The sequence below is a fragment of the Ovis canadensis genome, chromosome 7 (assembly GCF_042477335.2).
Source record: "Ovis canadensis isolate MfBH-ARS-UI-01 breed Bighorn chromosome 7, ARS-UI_OviCan_v2, whole genome shotgun sequence".
Lineage (NCBI taxonomy): Eukaryota > Metazoa > Chordata > Mammalia > Artiodactyla > Bovidae > Ovis > Ovis canadensis.
Genome location: NC_091251.1, coordinates 13,702,501 through 13,720,969, shown reverse-complemented (window position 1 = coordinate 13,720,969; position 18,469 = coordinate 13,702,501). Strand labels below are relative to the sequence as shown.

Sequence of the window (18,469 nt, the reverse complement as noted above, 5' to 3'; positions counted from 1 at the left end):
CTAAAAGTGGATTCTGGGAGGAGTTAAAGATGAGTGAAATAGGAGAAACCCTGTAAAGCCAGGCTAAAGGAACAAAAGACAAAAAGAGCATAAATGGAAAAGGAGACAGATTTTAAACAGACTATATATGGCGCTTTGCTTATACTTGAAAAGCTAAAGGAATTGGATAATTTATGAGTGAACCGTTAATGAATCAAATTGATACAGAAAGATGAAGAAAGAATGAAAAGGCTTAACAACAGAAGAAAATTTAAAATATTCAAAAATCTTTCACCTAAACAAGCACCTTGTGATCTGAATTCTAGCTGACTTTCCAAGACTAGATAAGTTGTTTTTCAAACTATTCTAGACCATATAAAATTAGCGTAAAGTTAATTTAAATCTGTAATTTGAAATACTATAAAAATTTCAGTCATATTGTGATTTCTTTCATAAAAATTTCACAGGAGATACTGAGCAATGAACAAAGTAGTAAAATTAATAAAATATGAACAGGTAGGGTTTATGGCAGGAGTGGAGGATGGATCAAAATGAGAAAGTATGGTAACTGACAGCATCAGCAAATTAAAAGAAAAACTGTATGGTTATATTTTATCATAAATAGAGGAAAGCAATAGAATGGGAAAGACTGGAGATCTCTTCAAGAAAATTAGAGATACCAAGGGAACATTTCATGCAAAGATGGGCTCGATAAAGGACAGAAACAGTATGGAACTAACAGAAGCAGAAGATACTAAGGAAAGATGGCAAGAATACACAGAAGAACTGTAGAAAAAAGATCTTCATTACCCAGATAACCACAATGGTGTGATTACTCATCTAGAGCCAGACGTCCTGGAATCCGAAGTCAAATGGGCCTTTGGAAGCATGACTGTGAACAAAGCTAGTGGAGGTGATGGAATTCTATTGAGCTATTTCAAATCCTAAAAGATGATGCTGTGAAAGTGCTGCACTCAATGTGCCAGCGAATTTGGAAAACTCAGCAGTGGCCACAGGACTGGAAAAGGCCAGTTCGCATTCCAATCCCAAAGAAAGGCAATGCCAAAGAATGTTCAGACTACCATACATTTGCACTCATCTCACACACCAGCCAAGTAATGCTCAAAATTCTCCAAGCCAGGCTTCAACAGTATGTGAACCAAGAACTTCTGATGTTCAGGCTAGATTTAGAAAAGGCAGAGGAACCAGAGATCAAATTGCCAACATCCGCTGGCTCATCGAAAAAGCTAGAAGAGTTCCAGAAAAACGTCTACTTCTGTTTTATTGACTATGCCAAAGCCTTTGACTGTGTGAATCACAAAAAACTGGAAAATTCTTCAAGAGATGAGAATACCAGACCGCCTTACCAGCCTCCTGAGAAACCTGTATGCAGGTCAAGAAGTCACAGTTAGAACCGGACATGGAACAACAGACTGGTTCCAAATAGGGAAAGGAGTACGTCAAGGCTGTATATTGTCACCCTGCTTATTTAACTTATATGCAGAGTACATCATGCGAAATGCCAAGCTGGAATCAAGATTGCCAGGAGAAATATCAATAACCTTATATATGCGGATGACACCACCCTCATGGCAGAAAGTGAAGAGAAGCTGAAGAGCCTCTTGATGAAAGTGAAAGAGGAGAGTGAAAAAGTTGGCTTAAAGCTCAACATTCAGAAAACTAAGATTATGGCATCCAGCCCCATCCCTTCATGGCAAATAGATGGGGAAACGATGGAAAGAGTGAGAGACTCTATTTTCTTGGGCTCCAAAATCACTGCAAATGGTGACTGCTGCCATGAAATTATGACGCTTGCTCCTTGGAAGAAAAGCTATGACCAACCTAGGCAGCATATTAAAAAGCAGAGACATTACTTTGCCAACAAAGGTCCGTCTAGTCAAAACTATGGTTTTTCCAGGAGTCATGTATGGATGTGAGAGTTGGACTATAAAGAAAGCTGAGCACCAGAGAATTGATGCTTTTGAACTGTGGTGTTGGAGAAGACTTGAGAATCCCTTGGACTGCAAGGAGATCCAAGGATGCAAGGAGATATCCTAAAGGAAATCGGTCCTGAATATTCATCGGAAGGACTGATGCTGAAGCTCCAATACTTGGCCGCCTGATATGAAGACCTGACTACTTGGAAAAGACCCCAATTCTGGGAAAGATTGAAGGCAGGAGGAGAAGGGGATAGACAGAGGATGAGACGATTGGATATCATCACCGATTCAATGGATGTGAGTTTGAGTAAGCTCTGGGAGTTGGTAATGGACAGGGAAGCCTGGCATGCTGCAGTCCATCGGGTCACAAAGAGTCAGACACATATGAGCGACTGAACTGATGCGTTATCAAAACATGCTATAAAGTCATTTAGAAGCCACTCCTAAAAAAATTTTTAAATAAAAGGAAGATACCTGAATGTTAAAAGTATTTACTGAAATCTAAGAGTAAGGTTTTTAAATGGTGAATTATAAAATCATTCCTATTAAAATCAGGAATAAGATCACTGTTGTTAAAATATTATTTTGAAGTTGATTCAAGCTAACATAGAAATGAGGTCTAATTATTAGGAAAGAAAAGACAAAATTATCACTACTTATAGATTATATGATTACATACCCAGAAAATCTATAGGAAAAGACTGTTAGAATTCATAGGATAATTGGATAAGATGGTTTCATAAGGGGTATGTATTATATAAAGTAATACTAGTACTAGCAATATTTGGTGTTTAACTCATGGGAAATCAAATAACAAAAAAGCCGGAAATCAATTTGATACAAAATGCACAGGGCCTTTTCTTGGGGGGCGGGGGGGAATAGAAAATTTGATCGAATTGTTCCTTACTAGGTAAGATTTTTAATCTATTTCAAATTAATATAAATGTAATACAGTTACAGGTCTATGTATATATGAGAATTTAACATAGTTCAGTGAAAAAGAAATGTTTTAATTAATCAGTCTGCAGTTGGTTATTTGTATGAGAGTCAATTCAGTTAAACCACTCATAGTATAAAATAAAAATTCTAAATGAATTAAAAATCTTGATGTAAAAAGTAATTTCTGATAGAAGCTAGTGAGTTAAAAATCACTTGTGTTTATCACTTCTTTCTCTTAAGACCTCATTGTGAAGTGATACTTACAAAAAAACAGTGAAAACAATGTGTTCTGACAGTGTCACAGAATGAAAGGGAGCCAGATCAAGGTTCTAACAAATTTCTGGAAGAGGAAGAAATCATGGAAATTAAAAATGATTACTGAAACATGAAGTCCTTAAGACTTCCTAGGTCTCATTTCCGGCCACTTCTTATTTAAGAAAAAAATACTAGGGAATTCTCTACTAGTCCCGTGACTAGCACTTGGTGCTCTCACTGCCGTGGGCCCGTGTTCAGTCCCTGGTTTGAGAATTAAGATTCTGCAGGCTGCATGGTGCAGCCAATAAATGAATAGTAAAGCACTAGTTTTGAAATTTCTCAATAGCCTTTGAAATTATGTCGGCTATCTTAAGGGGCTTGGAAACCAGAATTGTGAATTCATGCTCTGGGCCAGGGGTTAGCAAATTGCTGCTGTTTTTGAAAATCGTGTTACTGGAACACAGTCATGTGCATTTATTTATGTATTGTTTGTGGCTGCTTTTGTGCTACAGCAACAAAGTCAAGAAGTTGCGACAGAAATCATATCGTTTACAAAGACTTATTATCCAGCCCTTGCAGAAAATTATCCAACCTCTGTTCCAGGTAATTTTGGTGCCCTCACTTGGAGTGGACTTTAACAGAGTCCAGCCAATGAATGTAGCCGATTACAGAATGTAAAGGACAGGAAGGGGTGGGGAAAGAACAGAGCAGATAGGAGACTGATCTACCTGACTTTAGTGGAAGAGAGGAAGAGAAGTTGAATGGAGAGTAAATACCTCTATTGGTTGTTAAATAAAGAGAAAAGAATTAAAAATAGGTGAGGTGCAGAATTACTTTTTAAAATCTGACTTGTTAAAGTTTCATATTTCTTGAGATTTTTGTTTTATTTCATTTTCAATTATTTCCTTTTAAAAAAGTTCCAGTCCTAATTAGAACTTCCAGGATTATGATGTAACAGTAGAGAATCCTTATCATGCTTTGCTTTTGATTTTAAAAAGAATGCCTATAGTATTTCAGTATTAAGAATGACATTTAATGTTGTTGGCAACTTCTGTTTCCAGTTCACTGAGTTTTTATCTTGAGTAGATAATGACGTTTTCCAAATGTTTGTTCTCTATTGAGGTGATCGTATGGTTTTTCTTCTTTAATGTTTTAATGAAGTGAATGACACACACAGATCATCCAGTGCTAAACCATCTTTGCAAGCTGAGTAAACTCAGCTTGATTCTGCTATAGTTTCTTTATACTTTTGTGTTTTATTTCCTGACACTTTGTTTAGGATATTTGTGTCAGTATTCATAAGTGATATTAGCCTATGATTATCTTTTTCACAGTACCTTTGACTTTTATATCGTAACTATATTAGCCTCATAGAATGGGTTGGGGAGTATTTCCTTGATTTTTATTCTTGGAAAAGTTTGCATAAGGTTGGAATGATACGTTTCTCTAATGTTTGGTAGAAGGTGTTTATAAAACCATTTGAATCTGGTATTTTTTGGTGTTGGACAGAAGAAAGGGGAAACATTTAACTCCTCCAGCTTTCAGTAGTTGTAGAACTATTTCTTCTTGAGTCAATTCCCCCCACCTTTGAATGTTGTTCACTTTATATGTTTGGCATCTTGTCTGTCTCTAACATTCAATCTTTTCAAAAAACCAACCTTTTGCTCTTTACAAAAAGGTATACAATGAAAAGGAAGGCATCTTCTCAGCAGAGCTGAGACTTCCAGAGGCAGTCAGTGTACTTTTGTGTATCCTTTCAATGACATTTTTATCTTTTTCAGTTCAGTTCAGTCGTTCAGTCGTGTCCAATTCTTTGCGACCCCATGAATTGCAGCACACCAGGCCTCCCTGTCCATCACCAACTCCCGGAGTTCACTCAGACTCACGTCCATCGAGTCGGTGATGACATCCAGCCATCTCATCCTGTTGTCCCCTTCTCCTCCTGCCTCCAATCCCTCCCAGCATCAGAGTCTTTTCCAATGAGTCAACTCTCGCATGAGGTGGCCAAAGTATTAGAGTTTCAGCTTTATCATCAGTCCTTCCAGTGAACACCCAGGACTGATCTCCTTTAGAATGGACTGGTTGGATCTCCTTACAGTCCAAGGGACTCTCAAGAGTCTTCTCCAACACCACAGTTCAAAAGCATCAATTCTTCAGTGCTCAGCCTCCTTCACAGTCCAGCTCTCACATCCATACGTGACCACTGGAAAAACCATAGCCTTGACTAGATAGACCTTTGTTGGCAAAGTAACGTCTCTGCTTTTGAATATGCGATCTAGGTTGCTCATAACTTTTCTTCCAAAGAGTAAGTGTCTTTTAATTTCATGGCTTCAGTCACCATCTGCAGTGATTTTGGAGCCCCCAAAAATAAAGTCTGACATTGTTTCCACTGTTTCTCCATCTATTTGCCATGAAGTGATGGGACCAGATGCCATGATCTTCGTTTTCTGAATGTTGAGCTTTAAGCCAGCTTTTTCACTCTCCACTTTCACTTTCATCAAGAGGCTTTTTAGTTCCTCTTCACTTTCTGCCATAAGGGTGGTGTCATCTGCATATCTCAGGTTATTGATATTTCTCCCGGCAATCTTGATTCCAGCTTGTGCTTCTTCCAGCCCAGCGTTTCTCATGATGTACTCTGCATATAAGTTAAATAAGCAGGGTGACAGTATACAGCCTTGAAGTACTCCTTTTCCTTATTTGGAACCAGTCTGTTGTTCCATGTCCAGTTCTAACTGTTGCTTCCTGACCTGCATACAGATTTCTCAAGAGGCAGGTCAGGTGGTCTATTCCCATCTCTTTCAGAATTTTCCACAGTTTACTGTGATCCACACAGTCAAAGGCTTTAGCCTAGTCTATAAAGCAGAAATAGATGTTTTTCTGGAACTCTCTTGCTTTTTTGACGATCCAGCGGATGTTGGCAATTTGATCTCTGGTTCCTCTGCCTTTGTCTTTTTACAACCCTTTTATTTTTTATTAAAACAGGATGAACAGTATGAGACATAGTGATCCATACTCTGTTTTCTCTCTTCTTTTTTTTGTTTTTACATCAACCTCATTTTTTAAATGCCAGCGTAATATCCCACTGCATGGATGTATCCTGTTTAATTAAAAGTAGTTATACTTTTATACCCAGTAAAAACCTTTCCCATTTGTTTGACATAACGTAAGAACTTGATTTATTACCCCTATTCTAGTAACAGACATAATCATTTCAGAGGTCCAACAGGCCTTCCATGTGCCTTACCCTTTCACAAATAAGTCAAAATTAAAATGTTCGTTGCTCTATAACAGCCTCCTTGAAAGAAGGTATATTCCATTTAAGTATTTTTAATTAAAAGCACAACCCTTTTCTACAATTTAAATGCCATATAATGTTCTTAAGCATTTAAATCCCTGTTTCTTTTGTAATTCACCCTAATGTGTAGTATAAGAAATTGATGCCGCTTTGTGTTTGCTCATGGCTGTCCTGTTGCCCTTGCCATGTATTTAAAGTCCATCTTCTTTTTTTTTTAAGTCCATCTTCTGACATGCTTTTGAGATGCTACCTTTATTATGACTAAGTTGCATATACTTCTGAAATTAAAAAAAAAACATGTTCCCTTGGTTGATCTATTCATCTGCCAGTATCATAGCTTTTTAAAGCCTTTTTTTAAATAACTTTGTACTTATAAAAGAGTTAGAAAAATAAGAGTTCCTATGTACCCTTCAGTTAGTTTCTCCTAATGTTAACATCTTATATATCCATAGTATAATGACAAGAACTAAGAAATTAGCTTACTGATACAGTAAACTTCATACTGTTTTACTTATAATGGGTTTGCAGCACTAATTTAATAGAACGTAGGTATACTCTTGCTCTTCCCTTCATATTTTCCCTTTTTTGCTTTTTCTTTCAGTTGTCTAGCTGTAGAAAACAAAATTTAAAAAAATTTATATAGTATTTATATTGGGACCATGTAAAACTAACTCAGGGAGAAATAACATCATGATGATACTGAATCTTTAGTACACAAACAAGGTATGTCTTTGCATTTGTTGAAATCTACCTTTGTGTCTCTCAGAAGTGTTCCATAGTTCTCCTCATACATGTTTTGAACTCTTTATTCAGTTTATGCCAGTTTTTTTAAATTATAGGTAAGATGTTTTCTTCCATTTTATCTTTTATCTGGTTTGTCTTTATACATGTGAAGGAAAGATTTCTATATGTTTCATACGTCACTAAATTACCAGATTATCTTGTAGTAATATTTAGTTGATTCTTTTGGATATTCTGGTTATTTAATTGTACCCCTGCCAGTAGTATTCCTTTCTCATTTCATTCTCTGTGTTGACAGATAAAATGAGTAAGACTGGTAAAAATGGGGCTTTCCCTGACTTTAGTAATACAGTGTATCTAGTATTTCCTCATTGGGTGGTGCTGGCTTATCTGGGGCTGAAATATATTGTGTTAAAAAAGTGTGCTTTTATATCCAGTATTTTCAACAAGAATGGGCATTGAATTTTTAAAGCGTTTTTTCATCGCCTTTGGCATGATAATATTTTTCTTTTGTGTAGCTCTATTAATGTGTTGAGTGATATCAATTTTACAACAATGATTTTTGTTGTAAATTTTAGATTTCCCTTCTCTTTTGGTTAGTTTTGATAAATTACACTTTCTAGTAAATTATCTGTTTCATTTAGTTTTCAAGTTTGTTTACATAGACGAGCAAAGTAGTCTTTTATGATTCTTTTGGTTTCTTTTTATATTGATATTTTCTTCTTTTTTCATTACCATCTAACAGGACTGACAGCTACATCTTTTTAAAAATTCATTAAACCAGAATAAAAGCAGTTTAATTTCTTTTAAATCCCAAACTTCTTAATTTATAATAAAGAATCTTTCAGATTTAATTTTAGTTGAGTATCCCTTACCTACCTAAACTTTTCTGCCTCCTTGCATTGATTTCTTAGGATCCTTGTGAATTTGGTTCTAGTGAACATGTGGATAAAGGTCTAAATAACAGTCCTTTTGCTTTCTTCTCCCCTACCTTACTTTTAAGGGATGAGAATCTCTTTAGTGCACACCCTGACTCCCTGGTGACTCAGGCAGAATCCACCTGCAATGCAGGAGACCTGAGTTTGATCCCTGGATCAGGAATATCTCCTGAAAATGGGAATGACTCCCTTCTCCAGTATCCTTGCCTGGAGAATTCCATCGACAGAGGAGCCTGGCATGCTACAATCCAAAGAGTTGGACAGGACTGAGCAACTAACCCTTTCACTTACTGAAAAGCCTATTTTAGATCTTTGTATATTCTCAGTAATGTGAAAGATTCAGAGATTTTTCCCATTTCATCAGGTAAATTTTGAGGTTTTTTTTTTTTAATGATGCTGGGTAATTTGCATTTACGATGTATTTGGTATGAAATTCTTGTGATTGTTTAAAAGGCTTTCTAAAAGAAATTTATGATTTTTTAAAAATTTCGCATTAAGCAATTTTGAACTAGGTATGGCTGCAACATATTAAAAGGACACAAAGCAAAGTATTACCTCCAAACATCTTATTTTTCTCATAAAATTATATGAAAACATCCTGCTTTCTAAAGCAGAAATGACTTAAGTGTTTTGATTCTGGAGGGAGAGGAAAAAAAATGATGGGATGTTTTAATTGTCCACCTAAAGGGCTGAATTCTTTTTTGTTCCAGTAAAGAGCACTTTTAGTAGTCTTTTGCTCAGTTTGGCCATCTGGCTTTTTTTGTAATTGTGTATGGTTATAACCTCTGTATCTTAACATAATTCCAGTAATTTTCTCTGTCCCTGTATTATTACTTTTTCTCTTATTTATACTGTTTTAGCGGAAAATTGCCTGTTAGGCTTTTATTTGGAATGAGGAATTTTAGGGCGTACGTTACTAAATGCTCAGATTCCCGCCTTTGTCAGGTGATGTTTAATGTGCTCCCTCTTTGTAGAGATGCTTATTAGTGGTACGGTAGAAAATAGATAGGGCGTCCCAGGTGGCTCAGTAGTAGAGAAACGGCTTGCCGATGCAGGAGACGCAGGAGACTGGGGTTCAGTCCCCGGGTCAGGAAGATACCCTGGAGGAGGAAATGACAACCCACACCAGTGGTTTGCCTGGATCATCCCATGGACAGAGGAGCCTGTTGGCTGCTGTCCATGGAGTTGCAAAGAGTCAGACACAGCTGAGCATGCGTGTACACAAAACAGATAAGTGATCCCACTTGTGAATTTCTCCTTTGTTTCTGATATACCTTCTCAGTCCTTTTTCAAAAGAGTTCACCTCTTGTCCATTGGTCAGAGGACGGAGGCTTATAACAGCAGATTAACATTAGGTCTTACTAAGAAAGTTACGTTTCAAGTGTATTTTCGTGATATAACTTACACAGGACTTTTATTTTTAGGCCATTCTTTTGTTTCTCAATTCTAATAATATCCCTGTAAAGTATATTAAAAAGGTAGTGAAGGTCCATTTTACAAATGGTGAAATAAATTAAAATTCAGGGACAAAGGTAAAGGCATGACCAGGACTGAAATTAAGACCCATATCTCCAAATACAAGTCCAGTGCTCCTTCTTTTTAGTCGTGGAGATTTTTGAGGGTGATCTCCACCACCCAGGGCTCTGTTTCCTCCTCAGTTGACAGTGGGTTGCACCAGATTTATCGTCAGATTTATCCCTAGCTGTTGGAGAACAGACGAGACCTATGTCACTTGATTTCCCTTGTTAGGGAATCCCTTCCAGTTGCTGAACCACAATATTGTCATGACTAGCCAGTGTTGTAATTTGTCTGCCTTATTTCATATAGTGGATTTTTACTGCAGAAACATTTTTTTAATGTCCAGATCTATTAAGTATTGCTTGAGTACAAACTTTGTTATACTTTTTGACTCTTAGAGATAGGTGGAATTTTATTTATTCCATAGAAATTAAACTACAAAGAGGATCTGGGTCTTTGGAACTTTGTTAGTCTGAACGTAACTTCTAGCATTCTCTAATTCTTCAGGCCAAGGACCTCTTATTACCTGACTATCCTCTATATCTTTCTTTTCTCCCGTCTTCTTTCATGGTAATGTAATTAATAGCCAGGCTCTGCTTCACTTCTCTTTGACAGTCTCTACTCCTAAAATCATCCGTTTTCTTCAAGTGTCTTTCAGCCTCAATGTGAGCACAGTGGGTCCCGTGATACATGGCCTATTATATTCATCCTTTTGGATAAATGTAATAGAATTTTATGTTAGCAATTATTATCATCTTTCTTTCCAAAAGATTTGAAGTCTCAATCCAATCCTCTCCCTTGTGTCTGTTTTGTTAAATGACCGCCTTTTTAATGAGGCCTTCTTGGAACTTCATATTTCCCCATGGATAATGTTTAAGACTAGCCTTTTATCAAATGAAAAGTGGTAGACTGCAGTGCTTAATCTCATTAATCCATTTGGGCTATAAAATTGTGTGACTGTTAGACAAAATCCAGAAATAAATTAATATGACCAATATAAATATATTTCTTATCAATAACTGCATTTCCTAAGTCTTATCTGTAAGACCATTTAAAATATCTCTGAAACCTCGAAAAAATTCTAACCTGATAGAAATCTTACCCATCTGTAAAAAGGCAGGTGTTTTTCAGACACTACTGAAGTTCTCTTCTGTTTTAAATCTTACTTGTCTTTAATTAAAACCCCGGTATTTCATCTTCTCAGAAAGATGCTGCCACCCGCACAGTGTTGTTTTGAGACTGAAACTGCTACGTTAACACAGCTCTTATTAAATGTCTCCGAGGTTTTGTTTCTTTATCCCTTTCTTTGTAACAAGCAGCCACTCTATTTTTCAGTAGTGAATTTCAAAATCCTTTTTAACCTTATAGGTCCAGGGGTAGCCAAGGATGGCTGCAGCTTCATATGATCAGTTGTTAAAGCAAGTTGAGGCCCTGAAGATGGAGAACTCAAATCTTCGACAAGAGCTAGAAGATAATTCCAATCATCTTACAAAACTGGAAACTGAGGCATCTAATATGAAGGTATCAAGACTGTGACTTTAAATTGTAGTGTATCCGTTTTTATTCCATGTTTCTGCCTGTAAACTTGGGGTTAGACACTTCACTTACTTAGAAGTGTATTTTTTAAGTTAAGCAGTAATTTGTAAACTCTTTCTGGCAAAAGTTAACATTGATATTTTGAGTCCAAATGTTTTTAATTCATCCAGCAAATCATATAAAGAAAATGATTATAAAACCACAGTGACTAAGTAGTTAGTCCTTAGTTATTTTTAAGCTTAAAAATGAGAGACCAGCTTCACCATCACTATAGTGAGGCTGGGGGTCCTGTGTGACTCTAGCCTCGCAACTGTAATTAAAACAGATTGTAGTCACAGCCCCACCCCCTCAGATCCTGTCATCACTGAAGCGCTGCAGTGACAGACCATCAAGAAATTTGGGGTGACCTAACGAGAAGAGTCCTGAAGTGAAGATTAGTACCTGACTCTGTTTCTGGTTTTGCCATAAACTGAGCTACAGGCGTAGGGTGCCCTTCCAGAATTAAATTGCTTTATTTGAAAAGTAGTCGTTGCACTAACAGATGATGTCCTCGACACCTTCCAGCCCTGAAATTGGTTTGCTACGTAGCATTGAAAAGCTGTGATAACCTCCATGAAAAGTTATAAAATACTCAGTGTGCACTGGGAAAATATGTTCTTATTTCAAAATAATTGCAGTTAAAACTTTAACTGTTTTAATTTCCAGTTAGGCAGATTTTCCTTTCACTGAATTTAATAGAACTGGAGGTCATCAACAAACTGTTACCTACTTCTCTTTAAAAAAAAAAATCCTTCTTGCTACATGATTTTTCTGCGCCTTGGCTATTTTACCATCTGGGTTTCTGACCCTCTTCTTCCTGTCTGCTCACTCCTCTTACTCCCTATTCATTTTTTATTCTCTTCTATTTCTTTTTCCATGCATTTTGAGGTCTCTCTTATTCTTCAGGCTTCTGTGCACTAACTGAACTATTGAGCTGTTCCTCTTTTACCCTTTTATTCAGTATCATAGCAGTTTAGCCTTTTACTCATATGAACCTTCCTTTCTTTTTCTCTCTTTCTCCCTTTCTTTCTCTTCTATCCATAAATCTTTTCTACTCTGTTGCCTATTTCTATGGCGGTAACAATGACAGATCTCCAAGATACTTATCTCAAGTCCTTCATAAAGAAATATTTTTTTCTATAGGCTATAAAGAAACAGTTTTTTCTCACCACAAACCATGAAAACAGCTGAATCAATTATCTACTAGGTTAAAAAAGAGTAGTTTGGTATTTTAACACTGATCAACATAATGTATCTAAAATTATTGTACATGACATGTGGTTTTAAAAGTTTAAAGATACAAAATTTAAACTTCCCAGCGGGACTAATCGTTTATCTGCTTCAGAAATATATTTTGTAGAGAATTCTTCCTAGCACACCTGTCTGAATGTCTCTTGTGCAGAATTCTGAGTCCCCTTTTAAAGTTTTTTCTTTTTTTTAACTAGAGCAAATCGAAACTTCATTTCAGTGAAACATTTTAACATACCTTTAGACCCATCTCCATGGATGAGAATGCTGAAGTGTGGAATGTCTCTCAGAGTAACAATATAAGTCAGGTCCTTAAATTTCTGCGATGAAATACCAGGTTGACCTCTTAGCAATGGGCTATAATATACATCATGAATATTAGTATTTAAGGTATGTCTGAATTCAACCATGAATTGATTACTGCTCAGTGAGTGTTTTTACAGACATCCTTGCAAAGCCATCCACATATTTCTTCAGGATTTAGTGTATGGTATCATAGCAGTTATGCCCTCATACTGAAATTATTTATCTATCTCTCCTTTCAAGAAGCTTTTTGAAAAAAAAGAAGCAGCGGCTTTATGGTATTAACAGGAAATACCATGCTCTGTTTATTTTGTCTTAAAATATTGATGTGTGAAAAAACACTTGGAAACATTGGAATTTACTACCTTGGATTAAAGTTAATCTGAAACAATGGTTATTTCTCAAAAAAAATCACTTTTTAGACTTTGTAATACATCATATGATCTTGTATTATGTTTACTGATCATTCGTATGTAATCCTGTGGACAGCAAGGTGTGTCTCTTCCAACTAGATTAATTTTGGGATTTCTGAAATTTATACAGTAGTACCATCTAGTGGCAAAAGAGAATAGTGCTTTGCTATTGATTACATGTCATTGATAGTATAAAAATATTCTGTGTGTGTGTGACAGGGAAATATGTGTACAGTAGTTAAGGAAATGTGAGCATTGACTGTATTTGAGAATATTAAGAAAATGTTTATTTTTTAGGTCTAATGATGGCATTGTGGTTGTGTTTAGAAAGAATCCCTTTTTAAATATACATGTAGAATTTTTTTTAGAGAAAAAGCAGTATGATGACTGAGATTTGTTTTTCAAATAAATTTGCGTTGAGAGGGAATGGAGGAAGTGGTTATAAGTATAGATAAAAGAAGCCCATGAATTGGTAATTATTGAACTAATGTGAGGATACATAGGAGTTCATTACATTATTCTCATACATATACGTTTATGTATATACTTGATGCTTCTGTAATTAAACTGCAGATTTTGTGGGATTTAGAATAAGAATGCAGCAATTATAGCTAAACTTCAGGGAAATTATGTTCTATACTTTTTACTCCAGGGCAGGAAGTCAGTGTGATTTACTTTAAAATACTGAGTATCACAGCATGATAAATATGGTGAAAAGTTAAGTTAGTTGCACAGTCGTGTCTGCCTCTGCAATTCCTTGGACTGCAGCCTGTCCCGCTCCTCTGTCCATGGAATTCTCCAGGCAGGAGTATTGGATTGGTTGACATTTCCTTCTCAAAAATATGGTGAGGTATGAAGCATTTAAATTGAAAGATGGCATGGTGTAGAAAAATATATCCAGGTAACATTGTAACCAACTGTTTATATCTCTTGCATTTTAGTAAAATGAAGTATTTATAAATTGTTTTTTAACTGTAAAACCATGTACATGGAAAGTATCTTATTTTCAGAGTGTAAGAAAAAGAAATGAGAAGTAAAAATTCAAATTGGCATAGTTCATAATTTATTTTGAAGATTTATTACCAAGTATACTTTTATCTAGTAATAAAAAATATCAGTAACTATGACATAGTGAGAAAAACAGAAGTGGGTCAAGTTGAAACGCCCTGGAAATGACACAGTTACTCAGTGGTATTTTCTGTTCACTTATATGACCACAGTAATTTGTCTGTACTAATTAATTCTCTCATGGTTTTAAAATCTTAACATGTTTTTAAAATAATGTTTGAGTATATGATTTTTAAAAACCAGACTTCCAGAATTAATAAATACAAATGAGTATTTTCTCCTTTAAAATTACATATTTATTTTAAAAAGTGTCATTTCCCAAAACATTCTTTTGAAATATTTTGTTTGGAATTGCTTTGTAGTTGTGTAGCATTTTCTTTTAAAAACCTTTTTGAAATTAAGGACTTCTTTTTAGGCTGTTTTCAGTATGCAGCCCCAAGCAATTAATCAGCCCTACAGCGGCAACACTGATAAAACAAAAAAAAGAAAACACTGGATAAAAACAAAAGCCATTCTTTTAAAGACATTGGAGAACTGTGAAATCACCAAGGACTGTATCAACTAAAATTCCTAAGAGGAAAGAGCCCTTTCTAGATGAGCTGAGATCACCAGTAATTTTATTCCCGGGGTATTTGCTGATTCTGGGGACAGACTGATAATTAATCATTGGCACAGGCATCAAGACTCCACTGGAGGAAGGAAACTGGACAAACAGGCAGGCATATGTGAAGTATTGACGTTTAGAAGAGCTCCAAGTGTATGACTAGTTTCTCACGTTTTCTCCAAATACATGGGACATTAGCTGAGTCTTGTTGAGGGGAAGATGCTGGGGTGGACTAGGAAGCGGAATATTAGGAGGAATGTCCTGCTAAAGGAACGCTTTCACACAGTAGGTCTCCTCAGTCTGAATTTAAGAGAAGAGATACATTCAGAGAACTCAGCAAACCAAATCAGATGTGAAAGGCAAAGTCACCCAGTCGTGTCCAACCCTTTGCGTCCCCATGGACTACACAGTCCACGGAATTCTCCAGGCCAGAATCCTGGAGTGGGTAGCCTTTCCCTTCTCCAGAGGATCTTCCCAACCCAGGGATCAAACCCAGGTCTCCCGCATTGCAGGCAAATTCTTTACCAGCTGAGCTATTAGGAAATCCCATATGAATTTCACTTAAGCTGCATCTGCAACCCATTTTCAGTTATTGGTTGAGGGAAATCAGACCCCAGTGGTGGAAAGGGCAGACTCTGTAAGGGACACTCTAACCACAGTCTTCCTTTGTTCTTGTATACATAATGACTGGCATACAGTTAAAAGCACAAGAAATACGAAGAAATAGGAAAATGACTGACAACCAACAGAGTAAACAGGTAATAGAAGCAAATCCCAAGATGATCCACATACTGTAAGCAAGAGTCAAGGATTTCAACATAATTATTTTAAATGTTTTGGAAAAAACTGATGTATTAAATGGATAAAGAGTCAGAAAATCTCGACAGAGAATTGGAATCTATAATTAGGAAGAGTCAAACTTAAACCTTGCTGGTAGGAGTATAAAATGGCACAAACACTTTGAAAAACCATTCAGCAGTTTCTTTTAATCACTGTGACTAAGCATTTAAACCTCCAGAGACATATTTGAGAGAAGTGAGTACATGTGTCCATCTGGAGATAAGTGTAGGAACGTACGTGGTAGCATTCTTCGTAATAGCTTCCAACCTGGCAACAACCCAAACGCCCATCAGAAGGATAAGTGATGTATCGGTGGAGATGTAGTCTTACAGTGGACAACTGCGCAGTATAAATAACTGATACATACAGTAGCACGGATGCGTGTCATAGACTTTGGTGAGCACAAAACACAGGACACAAAAGACTGTATACTGTGTGATTTCATCTATATGCAGTTCACAAGCATGCTAACTAACTGATAACAAAAATCAGAGTACTGGTTACTTCTGGAGAATGAACATTGGTTGGTAAGGGGCAAAAGGGAACCTTCTGAGATACTGGAAATGTTCTGTGTCTTCCCTGGGTGGCGATTACATGGATACTTGGATTATGTAAGAAAAATAAGATTGGTATGCTTTTCATATGTATGTTCTATCTCAGTAAAACAGAAAAGAAATGAGCTTAATTTTTATAATGAAATAGACAGGATCTGTTCACAAGAAAGTAGTAATGTAGTCATGCTGGATGGTGTCATCGTGAGACAGAGTAGCTGGATCTATAAATTAACTGCATTTTTTTTGAGATTCATAACTCAGAATTTACAAGAATAATTTAAGAGAACACATTCGAATAAGGAGCTTTTCAAGATAGCTGCTTTGAAATTTAATTTTTTTGACTTTAAATTTCAATAATTTTATTTACTTTATGGTTATTTTACCAATAGACTTCTAGCCGTATGCACAGAAACTTAAAACGTACAAGGTATGTATATTCACTGTTTTTAAAATTTAGGAAATACAGACAAAAAAGAGATCAAACTCACCCATTAAAAAAAATTTTTTTTAATGTTGGTAGGTGATGGACAGGGAGGCCTGGTGTGTTGCAATTCATGGGGTCGCAGAGAGTCGGACACAGCTGAGCGACTGAACTGAACCTTTGATAATGTGTATATTTTTCTCTCTGTGCATTTTATGCAGGCATGCATTCAATGGGATCATATTTTGCAGCGAGCTTTTTAGTTTAATACAGCCATCTTTTCATGTCGTTAAGTATTTGATAGTATTTTCGTAGTTGTATAATATTCTGTTGTTTGGCTAATGCCATAAATTTATTTAATCCTTAATTGTTGAACATGCAGATTTACATGGCCTTTTCATTTCTGTTGTTGGTGTTATTTTAATTTTTCCTTATTGTTTTTAATATGTTTTTTAAAAACCAGTAATGTGCTATTAATTTTCAAAAATGAAGTATATGTCCTATGACATGCCAGGGATTTCTTCTAATTGTTGCTTTTGAATTCTTAAATGCTTGTACTTTTTCTGAAAACAGTATTTGTTTTGGTAATATCTGTTGTTTTAAAATGAGAAAACCAAAAACAAAAATTGCTTGAAATCCCAACTTGTACAGAATACTCACTGTTAACACCTGATGATAGACTCTAGAGATGGATTGTGTATAAAGACAGACCTGATCAAAGAGCTGTGCTTTAAGAGTCTTATTAATCTGTTAGTTCTGTGCAAGGTAGGACCGTTTAAGAGATTATTTTAGTAGTTTTGGTGGGGTCAACAGCCAGGATAATGACATAAGAATAGAAAAGAGATGGCTGATAAGAGATATTAGGCCTAGAATACAGAATTGATAACTGATGAGGGAGATGAAAGAGGCGAGGCTGAAGATTTGAGCCTAAAGGGAAAAGAAGGCTACTGCTGTTTAACTGAACAGATATAAGGCAAGGAACAGGATTTAATGGCACAGGGTGATAGCTTGGACGTTCACAGATACAGTGCATATCATCCAGACACACTGAGTGTAAGGCATCTGTCAGTCATGCTGGGAAAATGAGTCTGAAGTTGTGAGGTTAGGATTAGAGACATATCATTGATAGTTCCTTGAGAAAGGTAATTGTTGAATTGGAAGACTAGGGATAATAAGAAATAAGATTAAAAGATCATTTTGCAAGCAGCAGTGGATGGAAGGAGACTCAGGATCCTGAAAACTGCAGGTAGCCTCCAGTGGAAATTCTCAAACTTTATGGAAGAGAATCGTGTCCTGATGTTTATAGTAATCTACATTCATTCAAGAAAGACATCCTTGTGCAAATTTATTTCCTATCTCGCAGTTGTGATACACTGACATAATTTCTGACTGTAAATAACAGTCACCTCCACGTTCCCACATCTACTTATCTAAGCCTTTTAACTTCCAACATGGTCTTTGTTTGAAGGTCAGATCATTAAGGTCACAGGCTATTTCTTATTGTTAACATAGGAATTCTTAATGCTTCTAATGTGACTGTCAAGGTAAGCCACTGTCATAGTCTTTACTATATTTACTCTAATTGACAGGTTTCCTTTTCAGTCTATTTATGGATCCTTTTTTACGTAGAGGAACACTGCCCATAGCTGTAGGATTGTAACTGTTCAAATACCTTGTTCTGCATTTGAAATCCTACTTGGCCAGCAGAGATTTCGCTATGAACTAGAATGGGATGCCTCAGAATATGTAGAATGTAAAAATATGTATAAATTATTGTTAAGGAACATACAGAAAAACTAGTAGGAAGTGAAAGTTTTCAATGTTCTCCGACAAAAATT

The 18,469-nt window shown here is 36.1% G+C and overlaps 1 protein-coding gene across 8 annotated transcripts in view; it reads left to right on the top strand.

Annotated features, from left to right (window-relative positions):
• Window positions 1-18,469, top strand: part of APC (APC regulator of WNT signaling pathway) — a 133,214-nt gene that overhangs the window by 45,236 nt on the left and 69,509 nt on the right. For 4 of the 8 annotated variants that reach the window (XM_069595250.1, XM_069595248.1, XM_069595246.1 and 1 more), the window contains exon 2: window positions 10,974-11,126. The exons of the other annotated variants lie outside the window; for them this stretch is intronic. In XM_069595250.1, the coding sequence (XP_069451351.1) occupies window positions 10,992-11,126 (135 nt within the window). In that variant the 5' untranslated portion in view covers window positions 10,974-10,991. The remainder of the gene's footprint in view (window positions 1-10,973; window positions 11,127-18,469) is intronic. 8 annotated transcript variants of the gene reach the window in all.